Source organism: Lepidochelys kempii, chromosome 27 (genome assembly GCF_965140285.1).
Source record: "Lepidochelys kempii isolate rLepKem1 chromosome 27, rLepKem1.hap1, whole genome shotgun sequence".
In the NCBI taxonomy this organism is placed as follows: domain Eukaryota; kingdom Metazoa; phylum Chordata; order Testudines; family Cheloniidae; genus Lepidochelys; species Lepidochelys kempii.
Window position 1 is genome coordinate 11,889,316 of NC_136406.1, and position 22,995 is coordinate 11,912,310.

Below are 22,995 nucleotides of genomic sequence, written 5' to 3' on the forward strand. Positions count from 1 at the left end.
AGTGAGAGATCCAGTGTGTGGGTAACCCCCTGGGGAGCAAGTGCTACAGGCCTGTGCTGATCCGCAGAGGATAGGAGTCTGTTACTGCCCCGACTAGGCAGCCGTGGCTTTTTAGCTCAAGCTGCAGCAGCTTTGGAAGCTCCTGGTTCCATCTTTGCCGCAGCTGCGTTCCCCTGCTCCTGCAACGGATGATACCGTTGCTCCTACACCGACCTATAGACTATATCGCGTCCCCTTCTAAACAGAGCTACTGGTGGCAATGCAAACTGGCCAAAGGCAGGAGAAAAACTTGGGGCTCTGTCGTGTCCTAGTGCAGGCAACTTCTTTAGCTGTACGTGGCTGTTACCCGACTAGAACAAGAGGAGATTCAAGAGCCCTCTGCAGCTGCAGCACCAAGCTTTTAAAAACCCAGGAAATTAGGGGTTTTGTTATTAGGAAGCGTGTTTGGTATTGGTGAAAGGTGCCAGACTGACAACCCTGGAGACCCACGTCCCCTCTCCCCAGATCATGGCCCCGCATTGTCCTGCCTTTCCCCAGGAGCTCAGGCCCCGAGCCTCAAAGGTGTGGAGGCTCCTAACTCTCCATGGCCCATCCAGTCCCCAGCCTGCTCATCGGTGCTAAGGGGATGATAGCGCTCCTTGTCCAGAGGGCACTGGACTGAGACCAGTGGCTCATTTCACAAGCCATTCCCTCTGGCTGGATTTGAATCAGCAGCCTAGTGGGGAAAAGCTCGGGATTCCGATAGCAAACCCCCAAACCCACCCAGCCCCATAAGGAAGGGGAAGTTCAGGAGAGGGAAAGGCACTAACTACAGCAGCCTAAACCGACCCGGGTTCCCTTCACCCTAACAATGGATTGCTGGAAGCTGCTGTTAACCCTGTAATCAGAGCAGAACAATTTTCCGCACAAACAGAGGGGCAGCCCCAGGCTTCGCTAACTCAGGCCCTCTGAACTCCTGCCTCGTTGGGAGACCCCGGACTGATAGCCACAAGCTAATCTCTGGCATAACTGCCGTGTAATTAGCACGTGTTGCTAATGGGAGGGCGTGAAAGAGTGTTTCACTGCACACACTCATTCAGGTCTGCCTCCCTGAGGGTCATGTGGAGAAGGGAAGTGGTGTCACTATTCCACGGGGAGGGTGGTGAAGCCCTGGAATGGGTTCCCTGGGGAGGTGGTGGAATCTCCATCCTTAGAGGTTTTTAAGGCCCGAGACAAAGCCTTGGCTGGGATGATTTAGTTGGTGTTGGTCCTGCTTTGAGCAGAGGGTTGGACTAGATGATCTCCTGAGGTCTCTTCCAACCCTAATCTTCTATGATTCTATGCCAGGGTGTGAGCGGGGGAGGCTATTGGCGGGAGGGGCAGGGGGTCAGGAGGAAATTTTTCCTAGGGCAGGTTATCCCATAACACCCTGCTGCAGGGGTTTCTTGCACCTCCCTCTGGCCATGGTCAGAGACAGGGCCCTGGGCTAGAGGGGTCCCTGCTCTGATTCAGTCTGGCAGTGCCCGTGTTCCAGCTGCCAGTCCATGGCTTGCTACCCCAGAAGGGTCCACTCACCCCCTTCGCAGCTGCCTAGCCCACCCCAACAACCCCATCACCAGCACCCCCCAGGTGCCCACTCTCTCCTGCTACTGCACCACAATATAGAGTCATAGGACTGGAAGGGACCTCGAGAGGTCAGCTAGTCCCATCCCCTGCACTCATGGCTGGACTAAGTATTATCTAGACCATTCCTGACATGTGTTTGTCTAACCTGCTCTTAAAAATTTCCAATGATGGAGATTCCACAACCTCCCTAGGCAATTTATTCCAGTGCTTCACCACCCTGACAGTTTGGAAGTTTTTCCTAATGTCCAACCTAAACCACCCTTGCTGCAATATAAGCCCATTGCTTCTTGTCCTATCCTCAGAGGTTAACGAGAACAATTTTTCTCCCTCTTCCTTATAGCAACCGTTTATGGACGTGAAAACTTATCATGTCCCCTCTAGGTCTTCACTTCTCCAGACTAAACAAACCGAATTTTTTCAATCTTTCCTCATAGGTCTTGTTTTCTAGACCTTTAATCATTTTTGTTGCTCTGCTCTGGACTTTCTCCAATTTGTCTGCATCTTTCCTGACACGTGGTGCCCAGAACCGAACACAAAAGTCCTGCTTACAACACTCCTGCTAATACATCCCAGAATGAGGTCTGCTTGTTTTTGCAACAACATTACACTGTTGACTCATATTTAGTTTGCGATCCACTATGACCCCCAGATCCCTTTCCGCAGTACTCCTTCCTAGGCAGTCATTTCCCAGTTTGTATGTGTGCAATTGACTGTTCCTTCCTAAGTGGAGTACCTGTAATCCTGCTCCCCTCCAAATGCTGACACCCCATCCTGTGAGCCAACCTGCCCCCCACAGCGGCTAATCCCTCCCCAGCTATGGAGTCCACCTCTCATTACTTTGCAGGCCCTGTTGTTAGAGGCTGCCTGCTGTGGGCTTGGATCCATCCAGAGCCTCAGGGGCAGGGGAGCAGCTGGCACTAAGCATGTCGATGTAGGGGGTGACTGCTGTCACATGGCACTGACGGGCTGCTGTGTTCCACCCCTGAACTGCCCACCCGCCTTCTGTTAAGGGATCCCTCTGAATACAGCCTGTCAAGTGCTTTGTGATCCCAGAGGTGCTCTAGGCATTCTCCTTATTCTTTATATTAGTGTCTGAGGGCCCCAACTGAGATTTGGGGGTCCCGTTGTGCTAGGCTCCGAACTGACACTGAGTGAGAAAAACAGGCCCTGCCCCTCAAAGCTATTTAGGCGCCAAACTCCCATTATCAATCAATGGGAGTTAGACCCCTAAACAGCTTTGAGGATCTCAGCCTGAGTGACTTGGCCAAGGTTATACAAGGCATCTACATCTAGCGGAGATGGGACTTGAACCCGGAATTATTCTTATGTTACACAAGTTGTATTACTGTGGTGGGCTCTGTGCAAACATAGAACAGATTGACAGTCCCTGCACCAAAGCGTTTATAATTTAAATCTTGAATCCAAGTCAGATCTCCTGAATCCCAGCCCGGTGCCTTATCAACAAAGCCAACCTTCCTCTCCTAACACCCTTGAGGCTTTTTCCGCCTTGCCCTGTCAGGGCTGATTTTGAGGGGCGTTGCCTGCCCTCCATTCCCCCACCGAACAGCCACTTTCCCCAAACAGCGGCCACACGCCCCATTTGGTTTAGCTGCATCTGTTTCCCATCAATGACTGATGGAAAACAGGAGAGAATCAAGATGCAGGAGCCCAATATAAACACGAGCGTACGATGCTAATTGCTGACTCTTGTCCGAGCCTTGGTTCCTTGGTCTCCGGTTTCAGCGGCACCCTGCAGAACTGATTCCTCAGCATAAATCAATCTCCCCCACACGTATCCCACGCTGTCTTCCCTCTCCCCTCCCCAGCACCCCCAAGATTCCTGGGCTCAGAGACTTTAAGGCCAGAAGGGACCGTCATGATCATCTTGTTTGGCCCCCGGCACATTGCAGGCTGCAGAACCTCATCCACCCACTCCTGTAATAAACCTCTGGCTGAGTTCCTGAACTCAAATCACACGAGAAAGACTTCGCTGGAGGTGCAGCAGGCTGGAGGCCAGGGGCTACTTTAAAGGGCTACAGTGCTGTGCTGGGGTAGGGCTGGCTTGGCCTACAGGCCCTGCTGGGCAGAGGAGCTGGGCGATGGGTTGCTCTGAGCTGACCGTCGCAGGGCATAGGCTGCCTGCTCCCCTCCAAGTCCTCTGCTATCCCTGTCCCTAGCCTGGCCCGACAGAGGGGGGCCCTGCGGGTTGGGGAGAGAAGAGCCCTGGGGGCCCCCACCCTGCCCCCATGGCTACAGGGAGGAGCCCCAGCGTCTGAAGTTTATTTTTAACCCGGGGAAGAGGAGTTCCTATAGGGCCTGCAGTCACTGTCTCTTCATCTACGTCCTTTGAATTCATTTCCTCCGCTCTGACCTGCGAGGGCCTCCGACCGCGTTCCTCTCTCCGGGCCTTCGAATCTTCCCCCCCTCTTCAGGGGAGAAAGGTGTCAGAGAGATTAACCCTAATCCTCGGCTCAGCCTCCCCCTCATTTTGAAAGTTATCCATCCGTGTAGTAATCTTTAATTACCTGGGCGATCTCCCGAGGACGTTCGTGGGAGACAGCAATTATCCCGATGAATGACAGGACGCAAAGTGCTCTGCTCGGATTGAATGCTGCCATCATGGCCGCCTTGCTCCCGGAGTCTTGGTTAAACCTGCCCTTTGCTAGCTGCCTGTCTCATGCTGGAACTTAGGGTCCCCGGTGCTGTAGCCTCTGAGCACCTCATGACCTTTAATGCATTTTCCCTCCCACAAACTGGGAGGCAGGGCAGTGGTGTTATCTCCACAGGACAGATGGGGAACTGAGGCACAGAGAAACTAAGGCCTGGATCTGCAAATGGTTTTAGGCGCCTAACTCCCAGTCCCATGGGAGTTGGGCATCTAAATACCTTTGAGGATCTGAGCCTAAGTGACTTGCCCAAGGCCAGACAGGGAGTCTGTGGCAGAGCTGGGATCTGAATCCAGCTTCATTCAAAATAAGCAGTTGGGGAAGGGGCTGTGGTCTTTGAGCCTTTCTTACCAGCGCAGAGCACGGGCATTCAAGTAAGGAGACTAGGGGGTCATGGTGGGGTCACAGGAGGAGACAGGAGGTGGCTAGATCATGGGCTGAGAACTGGGAGGCCATGAACGAAGGGAGAAGAGGAACAAGCCAGATCTCTGTGGGATGACACATCCTGCCCACACCGCTATGAAGCTAGAACAGAAATTATTAGCTGGATGTAGGAATTCCTGCATGAGGTTCTCTGGCTTGTGTTGGGCAGGAGGCCAGACTGACTCCCTTCTGGCCTGAACCTCTATGAATAAAGGCAAAGTGGGGCTGAGGAAGAAGGAGATGTATCTGTTGAGATTTGTACGCACTATCATCTAGCTAAGGTGGCCCCATTGCCATGTTACCTAACCATCTCTAATGTACTGAGCCGCACAACACCGCTGATGCCTGGTACAGATGGAGAACTGAGGCTAAGTGACAGGCCCAAAGTTCTGGGCTTGAACCCAGGTCTCCCTAGTCCTGTGTCCTAACCACTTGGCCACCCTTCCTCTCGAGAAGGCAGCAGCCCATCCAGTGCTCTTGACAATCGAAACCCAGGGTTGTGAGCGCAATCCTTGAGGGGGCCAGTTAGGGATCTGGGGCACAAACTGGGAATTGGTCCTGCTTTGAGCAGGGGGTTGGGCTAGATGACCTCCTGAGGTCCCTTCCAACCCTGATATTCTATGATTCCCACTGAGGAAATGAAACAACCCCATGACAACATATCACACACGTTCCCCAGAGTCCCACCCATGACTACCCAGCCCTACCAACTGCTCATCTCCTCACCAGCCAGGAGAAAAGGTAGGCCCCTGAAGGCCGACCCATTCAGGCTGGCAGGAAGTGAACTCCAAAGGTCCGGAGCTCTCAGGGAGGGCACCTTGTGGACCACCCTTGCTCAGTGACATTTCGTGGTCAGTGGGGTTAAAGGCGGCTGACAAATCTAATGCTCTCAGTCCTTCCTGTTCACCCATTGCTGGGAGATCATCCACCGGAGTTGTCTCTCTCAATAACCAGACTGGCAAGGAGATCTCACGCCAACCTTTTTCCATAAGCTCAACCAGATGTGGAAGACTCGATACAGGGCGGGAGCTGGCAAGATAGTCAGTGCCAAGCAATGAGTACTGGATAGCCGAGGCCTCTCTGACAGGGCTGTATGGCCCTGAAGGAGAGGTGGCTAGTTCACGGGCTTGTGGCATTATGCTGTATTGGCAGGGAGTGGTAGACATGTCTTCCATGGTAGGATGTGCAGTGCCTTGCGGGAGAAGACAATGGTAGCCACAGACTCCCCATTGACCCACGTAGGCGTGTAACTCGGTGGTGACATGAGTCCCAGACCAGTGACTTTATCACAGGCTGATCTTTCCTCTCACGGACGTGCCATTGGACAGAATTTAACAGGCCATAACAGGCCCCTCCTCTTCCCCAGGGTCTGCATCATGTCAATAAACATAACACGGTGACATTCCGTAGTGTCCACTAGGCCTTGGTGTTTGGGCCCAGGACCAATGGGAGTTAGGCACCTTTGAGGCTCCTCGGCCATAGTGAATAGCTCGGAGCTGTCCCAGCCATCTGCCAGGAGGTCCGGGAAAGGGTGGGGCAGCCGGTCAAGCCCCAGCGGCTCCATCTCCATGCAGCTGGAGAGCTTTTCTTTTGGCAGGAAAGCGCGCCGGTTCAGAGGTGCGGAAAGCAGCCGTGTTTAGCTATTTTAGGCAAGGTCCTCAATAATTCAGCAGCATCAGTTCTCGGTGTCGAAGGATCACAGGGAGGATGATGCTAGCGATGAAAGGCAACGGGGTCCCCATGTGGCCCAAAGCAGCTGATCACTATTAGCTTGGCTATTAAGGGAAAACATTGGTGCCTGTGAACAGGGTGTTCCTGGCAGCGACCTCGATCTGTCCCCCCACTGTGCTGGGAGCGCCAAGCCGGGTCAGAGCATCCCGAAAGGTGAGCATGCCAGGGTAACTCCCTGAGCAGGGATATCATGCACCACCCTGCTGGCACTGGCCAGGTATTGCCATTCTCCCCACCATCCTCTCCTGCTGTACCGTGTGCCGTGGTGGTGGTGGGGGGGTAGATCGCTGCCCCTGCTAGTCCTTGAAAGATGCTTCCATCCTCTGCTCTGTGGCTGAGAGCACCCCCAAACACACACCCTGGCACCCCAGGGCGTTGCCATTCGCCAACTCCCATCCTCTCTGGCTCGGTTCAGTCCCAGCCAGCTCGGGGAGCGCTGAGCGGCAGATCATTTGCATTCCTCCGGCCCCTTAGCCCCTCAAGGAGTGGGTGTGGGTGTGTAGGGGGGTGGGGGCATTCCTCTTCTTCTCCTAAATCTGTTAATTTGAGTTTTCCATCCCAGAAGCAGCTCTCTCTTCTCTGCCCACCTCTGCTTTCTTGGCTTCTCCTGCGGCCGCCAATTTCGTGGTCGTAACTGAGCACAGAACAGAGATCAGACCTCCCAAATCTATTTTATTCAGGCCCTGACCCCCATGAGCCCCCCACCCCTACCCCATCACCAGCTTGGCACAAAGATTCTTTCCTGGGTATCTGGTGAGTCTTGCCCACATGCTCAGGGTTCAGCTGATCGCCATATTTGGGGTCGGGAAGGAATTTTCCTCCAGGGCAGATTGGAAGAGGCCCTGGGGGTTTTTCACCTTCCTCTGTAGCATGGAGCACGGGTCACTTGCTGGAGGATTCTCTGCACCTTGAAGTCTTTAAACCACGATTTGTGGACGTCAGTAGCTCAGACATAGGTGAGAGGTTTATTGCAGGAGTGGGTGGGTGAGATTCTGTGGCCTGCGTTGAGCAGGAGGTCAGACTAGATGATCATAATGGTCCCTTCTGATCTTAATATCTATGAACCTGTGCTCTCTCTCCCTCTCACCCATCCCACTCCCCCCCGCCCCCATCACCTCCCTTGCCTTTCTGAGCAAACCAAGGCATCGCAGTTCCCCGTCAGACGCCGGAGTGCACAGCTCCCATTAACCTGGGTTAATTCCTTACATTATTCTGAATTATTGATGGACGCCATTAGACCGGGGAGCTGGACCGGAAAAGCATATCGGCTGAGTGGGCACATTTTCAGTGGCAGCCGGGTAGGCGAGCTGAACAATTACAGCTGAGAATCAAGCAGGCCCCCATGTAATGATGGATGCTGAGGAGATGAATAAATAAATCATGAGACAGCGGTCGGGAGAGGCTGGCGGTGGCAGGGCGGGGGAATGCAGCTGCTTGGGCTAATGCAGGACTCAGGGGTTGAACTTCAACATGAAAGGAGACCTGGTTCCCCCACTTCCCCCAGCAGCCAGTGATGTTTTCTTCTCCACCTCCACAGGCCGAGTTTTGCACTGATGGTCTTTTGCGCCTTGCTGTTGTCGAATCGGTTGCAATAAATGAGGCCGGCCAGTTGGGAGCAAATCAAAGGAAAGGCTTTTCAGGGCAAACTGGAGGAATCCGCAACCGTGGGCAGTCACCCGGGCCAAACGGTGGGGCTGGATTATTAGAGGGCTCCATCATTTAATGACCAGCGACTGCACGATTATTCTGGATGCTGTGATCGAGGGGCGGCAGATGCCACGCTCTGGGATGTAAGGCAATCCCCTGCTGAGGCCCAGAAGGAACGGTCTCACCCAATCCACACCATGGACAGCCTTTCACAACTGGCTAGGCTGCAGAAGACCCATTTTCTCACCCCCCCTCTGAAGCACCAAGTAGTAGCAGCTGCCAGGGGCAGGAGATTGGATTTGATGGGTCGATGGTCTGAGCCAGTGCTTGGCGGTAGGTTAGTGGATCTGAAACGCCTGTGCTACGATCCACTAAGGTGAATCCTGTGGGTTCTGCAGCCATCTGACGCTCCTATGAAAGCCCAAGGGATTCTCACACGTGGAGCAGCGCCGGTGTCAGACCGGATTGCTCCACACTGCCGATATTTCACAAAGAACAGAGGGAAGGGAGCAGGGCTCAGAATCTGGGACAGGAGAGGCGAGGGGCTTGATTCTGCAGGGCCGTCCACCAGCCTTACACTGGCATAGCCCCTGGGCTCCTTATCTACAGAGGTGCAAGCAAGACCAGAATCAAGGCCGAGGGCTCCTTCCAATCAGACACGGACCAAGGCTGTTACCGCAGCTCAGCCAATCCATCGCCCGAGGGATCACAATAGGGGATTGGTCCCTACTGGATCTTTTCAAGTGTTTTCTCATTTTAAATGCCCCCAAATGCCCCCAAGCACTGGAGAGGCTGTCCCACGGCTTGATGGAGCTCACGGCAGCAAGTTCTGCCTCCCAGCTTCCCTTTGCTCCTAGCTACCCCCATTGGGTCACACTCATTCTTCTCCTTTCACCAGCAGCGCCTCTTGAGCACATCTGCTCCCTGATGACCTTGAGCCCCTCCCTCCTTGAGGCGGGCAGAGTGACCAGCTGACCCATCTGCCACCCCTGGCTCTGAGACGACCCGTATTTTATTCTGGGTTTTTTAAAAAGTGACCTCCAAGTTCTAGCTTTTCTCATCATAGTTTTTTCCTTATTATTTCCATTAAAGAAGCCACTTTAAGTTAGGTGCTGGACAAACACATAGTAAGAGACAATCCGCGCCCTGAAGATTTTACAGTCTAAACAGGCAAGTCAAACAAAGGGCGGGGAAAACTGAGGCACGGAGAGGTGACATGACTTGCCTAAGGGCATGCAGCAGGTCAGTGGCAGAGTTTCTATTTTCCAACCTGCTGCCCTATTATCTAGATCAGCAGTTCTCAACCAGAGGTCCAGGGCTTCCTCGGGGGGGGGGAGGGAGGGGCTGCGAGCAGGTCTCAGGGGGGTCACCAAGCAGGGCCTGCATTGGACTTGCTGGAGCCCAGGGCAGAAAGCTGAAGCCCCACCTCAAGGAGCTGAAGCCCGGTAGTCCCTGAGCCCTGCCACCTAGGCTGAAGCCGAAGCCTGAGCAACTTAGCTTCATGGGGGCCCCTGTGGCATGGGGCGCCAGGCAACTGCCCTGCTTGCTACCCCCTAACGCCAGCCCTGGCTTTTATATGCAGAAAACCGGTGGTGTCAGCACTCGTGGGCCGTGGAGTTTTTATAGCATACTGGGAGGGCCTCAGAAAGAAAAAGGGTGAGAACCCCTGAGCTAGATCATGCAGTCCCTCTACCCCCAGCCACTCCTGCCTCTGGATTACTTTGTGACACTGGGGTAGGGGAGAGGGGACACCTCAAGACCCTGTTGATGAGTGATTGGTTGTGTAGCTCAGCTCCCCGGTGTGACAAAGCAGAGAGCAAACCCAGTCCTAGCAGCAGAATGGGAATACACACGCCAGCTATACAAAGACATGTCAAGGTCAGCTGGGCACGTAAAACAGAAACACGTGTATTTATACACACAGCCACCCACGTGCAGATTAATGGACAGACGCTCTAGGGCTGCACCCGAGTTCTGATCCTGCTTTCTCAATACCGCCCTCCGCACACATTCCCGGAGGGAATCACATGATGAGCCTGGAATGGCTCCATCCCGCAGGGGAGAATGCGTCCCAGCCGGAAGGATGCGGGGGAGGGGAGGGGGGGGTTGCAGAAAAATGTCATGTCCCCACTCTGAGGTTGTGAGAGTGGAAACGACTCGAAAGCCCAGAGTGGAGACCGAACATGTGTCCGTGAGGATTAATACCGTCATCTGTGAAAGAGGCTGGGAGCCTGGCTTCCAGCAGGCCACGCGCACAAAGCTGCCGCTGCATGGCAAAGCCAACAGCATGCCCGCCACAAATACAGCTACGGTCCACAGAGACAGCATGCAAACACTTGCACACGGAGCCATCCCCAGGAGTGGTTAACCTGTAGCTCCATAGCACAGACTTGAGCTAAGGGAGGAACATCACTAACCAGCAGCAGTAGTAGGCTGTTACCTTCAGAGAAAAAGCCTCGAAGGGGGGGCACAACACACACTTGTGCAAGTACAGAGCCAGAGTCATGATACACCCATCTGCCCGCACAAACAAGTGTGATCCAAGGACATGTTCACTCCCATTCACATCCACTCAACATTTACTGCATACGCACTCCCTCCATTACCCGGGTGGGAATTATCTTCTTCCAAATCCACATTTCCTTCTGGAATGAAGAGCTGGCATGTCTCCCTGGGACCTGATTCATGCAGCATTTGCTCTGCGTGATTGTAAAGGCGCATCAGCATGGAATCCCTGCTCAGGTAGTTACCCGGTGAGAGACCTAAAGAGAGTTACCAGCATATTCTCGGGGCAGGGTTTGCTCCCTGGTAGAAGCTGCTTTGCAGGGTGCTAACACGCTTCTCCTCCAAGGTCAGACACCGGGGCTGGTATTCAATATCCAGAGTCCTTACTGCCATTCACTCCGAGGGTAAGTGGCATTCATTGATTTTGCAGGAAGGTTGATATTTTTAGCCGGTGTGGGACGACAGGCCATGGAGCATTTTCCTCTAACAAGTCAGATCACCTGCCCACAGCCCCCTCCCAGTCAGCACCCTCTCCTGCACCAGTCCCCTCTCTTCCAAAAATTGTTTTCAGGAGACACTCTCCCCAAGGATCTCTCCTCCACAGGGGAAGCCTTGTCCTCAGGGAGGTCTTCTCCCCCTGCAGCATTTTCAATTTTGCTCTGGGTCAAAATAAGAATTGTGCAACAAACCGTCACGCAGCCCTTCACCACAACGTTTTGGCTTGTGCGGATTTCGCTGCAAACGGTTGGAACCAGCAGCATTTCGGCACTTTCCTGCCATAGTAAAGATTTGCAGGGCAAACTGCCCTGGTGGTGGAGGATGGCGGGGGGGCTGGTGTTTTTATTTTCTCTGCAAAGCACCGTACACAGCCTTGGCACTACAGAAATAATCGCTCAATCATTTCATCACTTCGTGTGCACTGAGATCACTACCACATATGAAGCATCTGATGGCGACAAAATGCCTTCATCCATCTGTGATCAAACAGCTGGTTTCCTTGTCCTACTGGGGCTACCTTGTTCTCATCCCCTGCTGAATGGTCGGTCTAATTCCACTTTCTTATTATACTGTAAAAGACCCGGGTTGGAGGCTCATTGGAAAACATCCATTGGGCAGACCGTACAGCTAAGCAAGACAGAGATAATTTCCCAAACGTCTGAGAGAACCAAGCAACTGCCATCAGCCGGTGCAAGCCCAGGGGAAGGGGCTGAGTGGGTGTGGAGAGGAATAGAGACCCCAAGGAAGGAGGGAATGAAACAAATGGCCGGTAGAAGAAAACGCAAAGGGCTGGTATCTCAGAGGAGGGCTCAGGGGGAGAAAGCCCAGAAACCCCTTTGCCGTTTGGATGTGCAAGTTAGTGGGTACATGCAGACGGGGAGCTGGCTTGATCAGACCGCAAGGCCATAGCGGCCTTCTGCAGCTGAGAGGCTTCGGTGACAGTGGTTATCGTGTTTGTGGAGGGTATGGTCTGTTTGTTATATCCCACCTGCTGTGAGGGGGGGAATGGGTTTAAATGATATAAAGGGAGACCAGATACCATAGTAATGGGCGCATTAGAAATTGCAGGTGAGAGCAATTCGCTAGTCTGGAGCAAGCAGATACCTGAGTGAGGACTGTACCAAATGGGATGACAGAGCAAAGGGGATACCCACTTTTTCCTAGGTGCTCTGTGTATTGTAGTCATGAGAAGACAATACGCACCCAGTGATCCCAAGGGCTTTTCCACGCAGCCATCTCACCCCTCTACTGGAACGCAACACCCCCCGCCCCCAGCTTTATCCCCAGTGCAGTAGGCAGCAGGCGGTTTTCCCCCCACCTCCAAAGCTCGCTGCAGGGGTGAAATAGAGCACAAGCTACTTACTGTCCAGGCATGGCTCACAGACCGTCTGATTCACCCCACAGGGCTGCGCTACCCCTTCGCCCAGGTTGCAGGCTTTGCAGCACTCCCCGCTGGTGGTGTACCTCTTGGTGAGACACTTCTCCTTCGCAGCCCATGCTGGCCCCTGCCACGGGAGGGAAACAGAATGATCGGGTCAGTCTCTTTGCTGTGCAGGTGGGGTGGGTGAGGAAATAAGTAACTAAATAAATTCAATCCCACCAGCAGGAGGGGTGTCCAGTATGATCAAAACGCCCCAGCCTAAAATGCACTTGATTGGAAACATCTGGGTTTAAGATGAGCTCACCTACCTACTATTATTAACATCAAAGACTTGGGAGAAGAAAGGGATTAAAGAGTGTCGTTCCCCTCCTCCCCCCGCTGCCCCAAATTCCCATTCCCCAATAAAGCCCCCAAAAGCATTAGAGTGAGATCAGCAAGGAGAGCAACCAAGTGTCTGGATTCCGCCCTCCGCCGGCACAGCACATTGTGGGAGGGGGAGGCTGGGTTCTTCTGGGTGCCTATTGCACTCCTTAGTCGCACTCCTATAGAGCCTTTCATCAAAGGATCTCAAAGCACTCTGCAATCGTTAACCACCTAACCCTCCAACCATCCCTGTGACGTCGAACAGATGCAGGGGAATAAAGAGAGACTCAGAGACTTGCCCAAGGTCACTGCGGCCACCCAGTGGGAGAGCTGAAAAGCTAACTGAGTTTTAAACCCTACTATCCCAAACCCTCGCCCAGTTAGGGTGACCAGACGGCAAGTGTGAAAAATCAGGACAGGGAATGGGGGGTAATAGGCACCTGTCTAAGACAAAGCCCCAAAATAGCGGGACTGTCCCTATAAAATCGGAACATCCGGTCACCCTACGCCTAGTGCACCGTGGTTTGCTTGAGCTCCAGGACTGAATTCCGAGGCCTGATAATGGAAGCGCACGCTTTGAAGTGCTTGGTAATTATGGTGCCAAGGGATTCAGCTATATGACTGTCTAATGGAAGCAACGGTATTTGCTTTCTAAATAAATCCTGCCCTGGCGTATGGAAGCAATAACACGCCACAAGTTGCGCGGTTAGGACAGAGCTGCATATGCATCATGTGGGTTTGGTAAACGGCAGATGAGTGAGGCCAACCTTCCTGAGAAGTGGGAGGGCTGGGTGCTTTAACTTCATAAAGTGCTTCTTGCTGTCAAGCACCCTCCCTAGCAACGCGGCATCTGCTTCCCTAGAAGAGACAGCTAGCGGCCGAGTGTTGGCAAAGGTTACGTCTTGCAAAGGCTATTATTTTTCCCCGCTGCAATGCTTGTCGGTAGAAGCAGCCAGCCGCTTTGTATGAGCTGTGGTAACAAAAAGAAGAAGGGGAGAATTGGATGGCTCAGGGCATGGTAACGAGATTCAGAGCCTTCCACCAAGGGGAGTTGGGCGCCTAAATACCTTTGAGGCTCTGGGCCCCAGTGCAAAACTAGCCCAGGCAGGGACCAAAAGGTGCTATCTGGCATTCTGCATGAAATGAGCTTGGCAGCATCACGCCACTTTCCATTCTGCACGTCACAAGCCGACCGCCACTGGCACTAACTGCCAACCATGTCTACGGTCTCAACAGAAAGGCCCAGCAATACACGGGACAGAGAGACTGAAATACCTCTCTCCTTGTCCTGAGCAGTGGTCCCGCAGGGCCGTCGACAAACACAGCTATACTTGAACAATGCTCTTGGCTACTGCTGAATGGGAAACATTTCCTGGGGGTGGGGTATTTTCATGAAGCGACCACCAGTGCAACAAAAATAAATCTGCTCACAGCACTGCAGGCTGGGAACTTGCTACTTTATTGAACTGCATCACAACAGAGTGGAGAGGGGAAGCTTCCATTGACTAAAACAGGAAGTAAGGGCGAGGTGGAACATGGCTCCAACTCATAATACTCTGAATTAATCCTTTGATAACCATCTCCTACTTCGACCACATCACTAACGAACAGGTCTGTAACATCATCACTCAAAGCGCTAGGTCATATGGAGACCTCCTGACGACCGTGAAGAAGCACAAGCTGAAGTGGTACGGACATGTAACAAGCTCATCTGGCCTATCCAAGGTCATCCTCCAAGGGACAGTACAGGGGAAGAGAAGAAGTAAACAGAAGAAGAGATGGATTGGCAACATAAAAGAGTGGACAGGAATGGACTTCACAGAGACTCAAGCACTGATACACAGTCATCAGGGGTGGAGACAATTGGTTGATTGCTTATCAATGATGGTGCCCCAATGACCAATGTGGTTATGGGAGCGAGGATAATGAGAGGCATAAATCATCAATCTCTATGCAATTTAAGATTCACTTTTTTTTTTTTAACTAATTGTGTTTCTAGCTTTTAGGTTTCCGAAGAAAACCTCCCAAAGGGGAATGTATGCAGCACTGTCTTCCTGAGTCTGCAGACAGACAGCTTGCCTGCTGCTTACCGCTTCTTCAAATAGCAGCAGAGTGAAACCTAGAAGCCTGGTCAGTTTCATGGCCTCTGGGAACAAGAATCATGTCAGTTTTAGTCTGCTGCTCTGGGCAGCAACACAAGAAAGCATTGGAGTTATTCATGAAGAAAAAGTCACTTGGAGATGGGTAGAGTAGCAGAAATCTGACCTCTCCAGCAGCAGCAAGTAGAGTATGGGAAGAATAGTTAAGAGGAGTTGGAAGAGAGAAAAAGTTCTTCCTTCCTTCCAGCAAACATAGGGAGTTCACCTTTATCTGCCACCAATAGCCAGAAGCAGCTACACAAGATGGAGCAGAGTCTAGGGCGAGCATCACTGGAAGGAATCCCAGTCCCACCCCTGTTCCCAGAAACTGGGAGAGGAGCTTCTGGATTCTCACCACCACACCCCCTCTTGACTTCCATAGTTGGGGGCAGGGATAGCTCTGTGATTTGAGCATTGGCCTGCTAAACCAGGGTTGTGAGTTCAATGATTGAGGGGGCCATTTAGGAATCTGGGGCAAAAATTGGGGATTGGTCCTGCTTTGAGCAGGGGGTTGGACTAGATGACCTCCTGAGGTCCCTTCCAACCCTGATATTCTATGATAATATCAGCCTCTAACTAGTAGGTTAACTCTTGTGCCGGGTAGGTGTCTGGTACAGTTATCAAGCCCATCGGGACTCTAAAGCAGCATCTCCCTGCTGCACCTTTCACGAGCAATACAATTCATGCCAGAAATGAAAATACAGCATTGAAAAAAATCTCTCAAAACAAACCCTGCCAGGGGAAAAAAAAAACGAGGCAGGAAAGACACTTTCCTGGCAATTTCTCTTGCCCACCCGCCCCTCGCCACGCAAGGGAGACGAGCTGAGTGAAGGAACCCAGTGCCTTCGCAAGCCAGCTCAGCTCCCTGCACAGCGGACACCTCCCTCGGCCAATTCTCTGCCTCCTTTCCCAGTGTCCATTTGATAAACTCTGTGCTCTGTCTATTACAGATGCTGGTGTTAGACAAGGGCGCGCCAATTACAGGCATTTGAATGACAAAGGGCTCCAATTACCCGGCGCTTGAGAGCATGTGGGCATTGGCACTGCATTCGGCAGCACGGTTAACTCGTGAGGGCCTGGGATGACTCTCTCTGGGCACGACTGCAATAAAAGACCCACGGCACCAAGCCTTGGAGGCTGGATCAAGTGATTCCGGCTCACGGGGCTCAAAACAGCAGTGTAGACGTTCTCACTTGGGCTGGACCCTGGGCTCTGAAACCACGTGAAGGGGGTGGCTCAGAGTCTGCCCTCCAGCCCGATCCTGAATGTCTACATGGCTATTTCTAGTCCCAAGCCCCGCAACCTCGAGTCAATTGACCCAGCCTCTGATGCTCGGTGCCGCGGTGTTTTTCTTTGCCGGGTACACATACCCTCTTGTAAACGTTGCATCTCACGAGTGACCCCAAGAGATGGGGCTTCATGCTCAAGCCGGCACATCCAGGCTAAGAAGGGTCCCTGGTAAGTAAAGTAGTAACTACAAGCTCCTCACAGGCTCTTGTATCATTATTTTAGGGCCGTGGTTCTCAACCTTTCGGGGCTCAGGACCCAGTTGTAGGTGCTTATGGCCTGTCACGACCCAGTAAATAGTCTGGGGGCGGAGGCCCTGGGGTGGTTTCGGTCGCACTCTGTCTCCTGAGAGGGTTGGGTCCTGCCCAGCACTCACCCCACAGTGGCGGCTCTTGCAGCTCCTGTGCTGTGGGGCTGGCTGGGCTCGGCTCTCCTGCTCCAGGCATTGCAACCTGACTGGACCAAATTGGTGGGAGTGGAGCTGTGACCTGGCTTATGGGGTTGCAGCACCACTCACTCAAATTTAGTCTACCCGAACTCCTGTCAGCCTGACGGCTCGGCCAGCCTGCGCCACACTGGGACCCCAGAGGCTGCAGTGCCTGGAGCAGGGAGGCAAGCCCAGCCAGCCCCACAGCACAGGAGCTGCCTCGGGGCCCTTTGACACGTTCCGGCGACCCAATGTCGGGTGCTGACCCACGGGGTTGAGAAACTCGGGTCTAGGGCCTCTCTGCTGGGTGAGGTTGGGACTGGAGAAGCTGGGGGGGGGGGGGGGGGCGGTTACAGCATTCCACGGTGCCCCCTGCTGGAAGAAGGTAAGAATTAAATTAGGGTTGGCCAGAAGAAAATAATCCCAAATATTGAGGGTTCAAAATGTGTTTACATTCTGCCTCGGAAGGAAACCAAAACCTTTCAAACCTGTCCACAAAACATGAGAGAGAGAGAAAAGCCAAGGGCCCTGTGACTAGGGCAAAGAAACACCCTGACTCAAGGCTTTCTTCTGCCTGATTCCACCAGCTTCAGATGCAGTCTCCCTCTACCTGATTTAGAGCAGGCATTTGAACCCGGGTCACCCCCGGCAGCCCAGCTGAGTGCCCTAACCACTGGGCTATCACATGGTGAGGGGCTTGCTCTCGTTTTGCTCAGAAATTCCATCCTGACCCAAGGAATCTTCCTGGTGAAAGTTTAATTAAAACCGGCAAATTTCCGCCAAAAGGCTACAACGAGAGGGGGAAGTGTCATCAAAAAATTCCCAAATGACTCCAGATGAAATTGCTTTAAGAGCCATCACACCCAGCTCATCTCTAGGGTGACCAGACAGAAAGTGTGAAAAATTGGGATGGGGGGTGGTGGGTAATAGGCACCTATATAAGAAAAAGCCCCAAATATCAGGACTGTCGCTATTCAATGGGGACATCTGGTCACCCTACTCACCTCCTGCATCACCCCACAGTGACCCCTGATGACAGGGACAAGGACGGCAGTAGGTGGGTCAACATTCAGTGACTTGTCCTGCATCCTTTCCGGCAGTGACTCCTCTTGCCAGAGGCTGGGGCTCGAGTAACAAACCAGCTGCTCACATTTCTTACTATGAATAGCTCTGGGAACGAATGGGACCAAAGCAGCTGTGCTTTCGGCCCCAGTCTGCTCAGGCCGGCAAGGACTGAATGAAGTGGGTTACCAAGAAGCCTCAAAAAATTGGGTAGAAACTCATAAATGTTCCTCTCCACAGAAATCTGTAGTAAAAGGTGAAAGATTTATATGATCTGAAAAGAAACCAAAGTATAGCCAGGCTCTTATCCCAGCCTCTGCCAGGGTTCCTAGAAGCTAGAAGTGAAATATACAGGCTTTCCTGCGGCCAGTACTCCCTGCAGTGCCCCCTGCTGGGAGAGAGCAGCTGTGAGATATGGCTAATCCCTCGCAATCTGATTGCCGGGGGCGGGGGCCACTGACTGACAGCCCACACTCTGCATCCCCTGTTGTAATTCTTGCCAGGAAAGGTAAGAAGAAATGAGCAATGCCCCCCTGCTCCTTGGCAATCCCTCCCCTCAGTGCTACTAAATGATGTGGAAAATATAACTTCCATTCCCAGGTTCCAGAATCCAGCCTCCCTGCCAGCCTGCCTTTCCCTTTCCGCTCTGCATCCCGAGCACTGAAAACTCCCATAAAGATTAACACATTTATAGGAGGGCACATGGTCTACATTAGTCCAGCAAAATGTGCATGTTATTAACACAACTCCTGTTGACAAAGCCACAGGTATTAACCCCATAAAGCATTATGACAGCTGGAACAAGAAGGGGAGAGTGACACCTCCATGAGCTTTTAATTGCTTTTTAAGTTGTGGTGGGGTGTGTGTGTTTTGTTTTGTTTTTTTAAGGAAGAGGATGATTGATCATAAACCCTGGAATACATGTAGGACATGGTAGCAGGGCACATTACCAGTAAATCTCTGGCATGAAAAAGATTTCATCCTGAACAGGAGACCTGGGGCAAACTTCGAGCTGGAGATGGGCCCAAAATCCTGGAGCCATACTGCCCCACAGGCTTCTCACATTCCATGGCTACTAGCCTCACTGGCCACAACCAGCAGAACCAAAATGCCAGCTCAGAACAACCCCCACACTTTGGGGACATCTGAAATCTGGATCTGAATTCTACAGCCTGGGTCATTCGCAAGTCACAGCCCCACATGGGCAGTTTCTCTCTGCATCCTGCCACTTGAGAACGGCGCTGACCAAACTGAAGACCCTTCCCCTTCCCTTCCTATTCCTCCCAAGGAGTTTATCTGCTGGTAACGGGACACTGAGCCTTTCGGCTCTAAGCAAGCGGTTCCAATCCAGTGCAGCTCGGTGATGACTGAAAGTTATTTCCATCTGTTCGGTGGTCTGTGTGAAGTGGGCTGATGGGTGTCTCTCTACCTTCTAGGGGCAGATGTGCTCATTGCAGTCCACAACTGCCTACCCCCCCCCCCCCGCTCACACGCCCCTTGGCTGGCTGTCTCAGCAGAGAATCAAGGGTACAAGTGAACACCCCTTTGAGCCCCAGAGGTGATCCCTCCGGGTCACAGCTGAGCAGGGAGAGCACTGGGGGTCCTTGGCCTGTTTCTGCTCTGTAGATCAAGTTGTGGGCTAAGGAGGTGCAAAATGGTTTTAAATAAATGAGGTTGGCTCAAGCCCTGAAGTATGAGGTTTAAAATCCCCTCCAAAATGTGCTCAGCAGTAACTCTCATAATTCTGGATAGTCCTGATATCCACAGAAACATCCACTCCTGCCCAGGCTGTGGATCTGAGTGGGGCTAGCAATTCCTCTGTTCCTAGGGATCTATAATATACCTCTGCCTAGGGGCCTTTTCTTCTGCTCGGTCACTGCCTTTGGCTTGTGAATATTTCACTGGCCTTTCGCACTCTCCCCCATGCAATGCTTTTAATGGTTGTCCCCTATCGTATTTGAATGGCTGGTGCCCCCACAAGAACCCAGGGAGGGCGGGGGAGGGGTGCTTTAGCAATCAAAGCACAATTGCTCTATGATTCCTTAGCTCCTGCTCGGGTGGGAGCCCAGATCTCATGGGGGCAGATGCCCTCAGGGGGCCCCAGACTAGAGGAGAAACCCCTGGCCCCCTGCTAGCCCCTTCTGCTATGTGTGAAGGTCACAGGGGTCCGGGCACTTGGGCTGCCATCCAGACTAAGGGTGAGGTTAGCTGAACTGAGCCAGCTGTGGAAAGGGGCCTGCTGGCTGATACCTTCCCTGGGCTGGGGCTTCCCCTCTCTCTGCTTGGGATGGGTGTCTGGAGCACCCCTAGCAGGGACACTGGAAGCTGCCAGGCCGTTCAACCAGACGCCTGAGGGTGTTGGAGAGATTTTGCCCCCACCCCCATCCCTGGGAAAGGGATAGCAGCAGGGGAGGGGGAGATAGGTGGGGGAGTGTCTGGAAAGGGGCACAGGCGGGTGAGTGGGGAGGAGGGGTCGGGAAAGGGAGGGGACGGGGCTGCTGGGGTGGGTGGATGGGTTGAGGAAAGGGGTGGGTGGATGGAGAGGGTGGAGGGAAGAGAAGGGAAGGGGTGTTGGATGGATGCATCACAGGGGCCAGTCTGGCCGCATGATCCCCAGCCCAGCCACGTGCATTGATTTAAAGCCCCTCAGCATCCCTTTGTGGGCGTTCAGCTCCTTGGCTGGATGGAGCCCCCGGGGCGGGGCTCAGCCGTAGGGAAGGGGACGGAGCATGTTCCAGGCAAAGTGCCCGGTCCAGAGGGGAGAAGGTCACAGCCCAGCCCTGCTCTCTGTGCCCCTCCACACACTGTGCCTAGCTGCCCACTGCCTGGCCATCTGCACCCCCCTGCCTGGCCATCCTCCACCCCCGCACCCCTCGGCTAACTTCCCCCCGTGCCCGGGTACCCCTCCCCGAACCCTCTTCCCCCCGGCTAACCCCCTTCCCTCCGTCCCCCTGTAACCCTCCCCCCAGCTAACCCCTCCCCCAGTCCCCTTGTACCCCGGTACCCCCCACCCCGCTGCTCCCCTGTGCCCGGGTACCCCCCGCAACGCTCCCCGCTAACCGCTCCCCCCGTCCCTCTGTGCCCAGGTACCCGCCGCACCCCTTCCTCCGCTAACCACTCCCCCTGTGCCAGGGTACCCCCCGCACCGCTCCCCCACTAACTCCGCCGTCCCCCTGTGCCCGGGTACCCGCCGCACCCCTTCCCCCGCTAACCACTCCCCCGTCCCCCTGTGCCCGGGTACCCCCCGCACTGCTCCCCCCCAACCACCTCCCCTTCCCTCTCTGCCCGGGTACCCCCCGCACCCCTTCCCCCGCTAACCACTCCCCCGTCCCCCTGTGCCTGGATACCTCCCGCAGCCCTTCTGCCCCCTAACCGCTCCCCCGTCCCCCTGTGCCCGGGTACCCCCCGCACCCCTTCCCCCGCTAACCGCTCCCCCGTCCCCCTGTGCCCGGGTACCCCCCGCACTGCTCCCCCCCAACCACCTCCCCTTCCCTCTCTGCCCGGGTACCCGCCGCACCCCTTCCCCCGCTAACCACTCCCCCGTCCCCCTGTGCCCGGGTACCTCCCGCACTGCTCCCCCCCAACCACCTCCCCTTCCCTCTCTGCCCGGGTACCCCCCGCACCCCTTCCCCCGCTAACCACTCCCCCGTCCCCCTGTGCCTGGATACCTCCCGCAGCCCTTCTGCCCCCTAACCGCTCCCCCGTCCCCCTGTGCCCGGGTACCCCCCGCACCCCTTCCCCCGCTAACCGCTCCCCCGTCCCCCTGTGCCCGGGTACCTCCCGCACTGCTCCCCCCCAACCACCTCCCCTTCCCTCTCTGCCCGGGTACCCCCCGCACCCCTTCCCCCGCTAACCACTCCCCCGTCCCCCTGTGCCTGGATACCTCCCGCAGCCCTTCTGCCCCCTAACCGCTCCCCCGTCCCCCTGTGCCCGGGTACCCCCCGCACCCCTTCCCCCGCTAACCGCTCCCCCGTCCCCCTGTGCCCGGGTACCCCCCGCACTGCTCCCCCCCAACCACCTCCCCTTCCCTCTCTGCCCGGGTACCCGCCGCACCCCTTCCCCCGCTAACCACTCCCCCGTCCCCCTGTGCCTGGATACCTCCCGCAGCCCTTCTGCCCCCTAACCGCTCCCCCGTCCCCCTGTGCCCGGGTACCCCCCGCACCCCTTCCCCCGCTAACCGCTCCCCCGTCCCCCTGTGCCCGGGTACCCCCCGCACTGCTCCCCCCCAACCACCTCCCCTTCCCTCTCTGCCCGGGTACCCCCGCACCCCTTCCCCCGCTAACCACTCCCCCGTCCCCCTGTGCCCGGGTACCTCCCGCAGCCCTTCTGCCCCCTAACCGCTCCCCCGTCCCCCTGTGCCCGGGTACCCGCCGCACCGCTCCCCCCCAACCACCCCCCTTCCCCCTGTGCCCGGGTACCCCCCGCAGCCCTTCTGCCCCGCTACACCCCTTGTCTCCATCCCTAGATCCGGCTGCTCCCCCCACCCCGTCCCGCCTGTGCCCGGACACCCGTCCCCTGTCCCGCTACACTGCCCGCCTCTCTCCCTTTGCCCGCCTGCCCCCTTCCCCACCCGCCCTGCGCGGGGCTGCCTCCTCCTCCGGGGCCCTCCGAGCGCACGGTCCCCCCCGGGACCCGGCTCCCCTTCCCCGGGCCCGGGGCGCCGCCAGAGCCCGCAGGTTGACTCACCCCCGGGGCCAGCAGCAGGAGCAAGAGCAGCAGCTTCTTCCCCATGGTCCCTCCCGCGGGCGGGGGCGCGACGGGGCAGAGCGAGCGGCGCTTCCCCCCGGGCCCCTGCAGCCCCTCACCTCCCCGGCGGGCTCAGGTCGGAAGAGGGACGCAGCCCGGCTGGCTGCGGGACAGCACCTGCCTCGGAGCCCGAAGCTCAGCCCCGTTTCATTAAAACGATCGATGCTGCTCTCCCACTGGCTGGGTGGCTTTTCAAAAACCCAAGTCACTGCAGCAGCCCCTCCTCCCTGTGCCGCCCCCCCCCGCCCCCCACTTCCCCTCCACCCCCAGGAATATTGTAACACACACACACACGCTGGCATCTGCCTGCTCAGCCAGAGACTCTTCGGAAAGGAGCCTGGGAGACAGTTTAGCTGGGAAATGCACAAAACTGACAAGAACCAGCAGGCAACTTCCAGCTCCCTTCCCCTTCGCCAGCTGCCATGCATGGCCCCTGGAAACGCTGAATGGCAGCTAAATGGCCTGGGTTTTCAGGAGAAGGGCTACACACAGGGCCGATGGACTGCTTTCATTGGG

At 55.1% G+C, this 22,995-nt stretch overlaps 1 protein-coding gene and 1 non-coding gene across 2 annotated transcripts in view; both read right to left on the bottom strand.

The window, feature by feature from the left end:
- The window catches only part of NGFR (nerve growth factor receptor), a 35,471-nt gene extending 12,820 nt beyond the window's left edge, over nt 1–22,651 (bottom strand). Inside the window, exons 1-2 of the mRNA XM_073325752.1 lie at nt 22,420–22,651; nt 12,439–12,580 (exon numbers count right to left, since the gene is read on the bottom strand). Coding sequence (XP_073181853.1) covers nt 12,439–12,580; nt 22,420–22,464 — 187 coding nt within the window. The 5' untranslated portion in view covers nt 22,465–22,651. The remainder of the gene's footprint in view (nt 1–12,438; nt 12,581–22,419) is intronic.
- Nucleotides 17,917–18,027, bottom strand: LOC140904114 (U5 spliceosomal RNA). Its single transcript, XR_012156439.1, has one exon. It is a non-coding gene; the product is annotated as a U5 spliceosomal RNA (small nuclear RNA).
- Nucleotides 22,652–22,995: the final 344 nt, after the last annotated feature.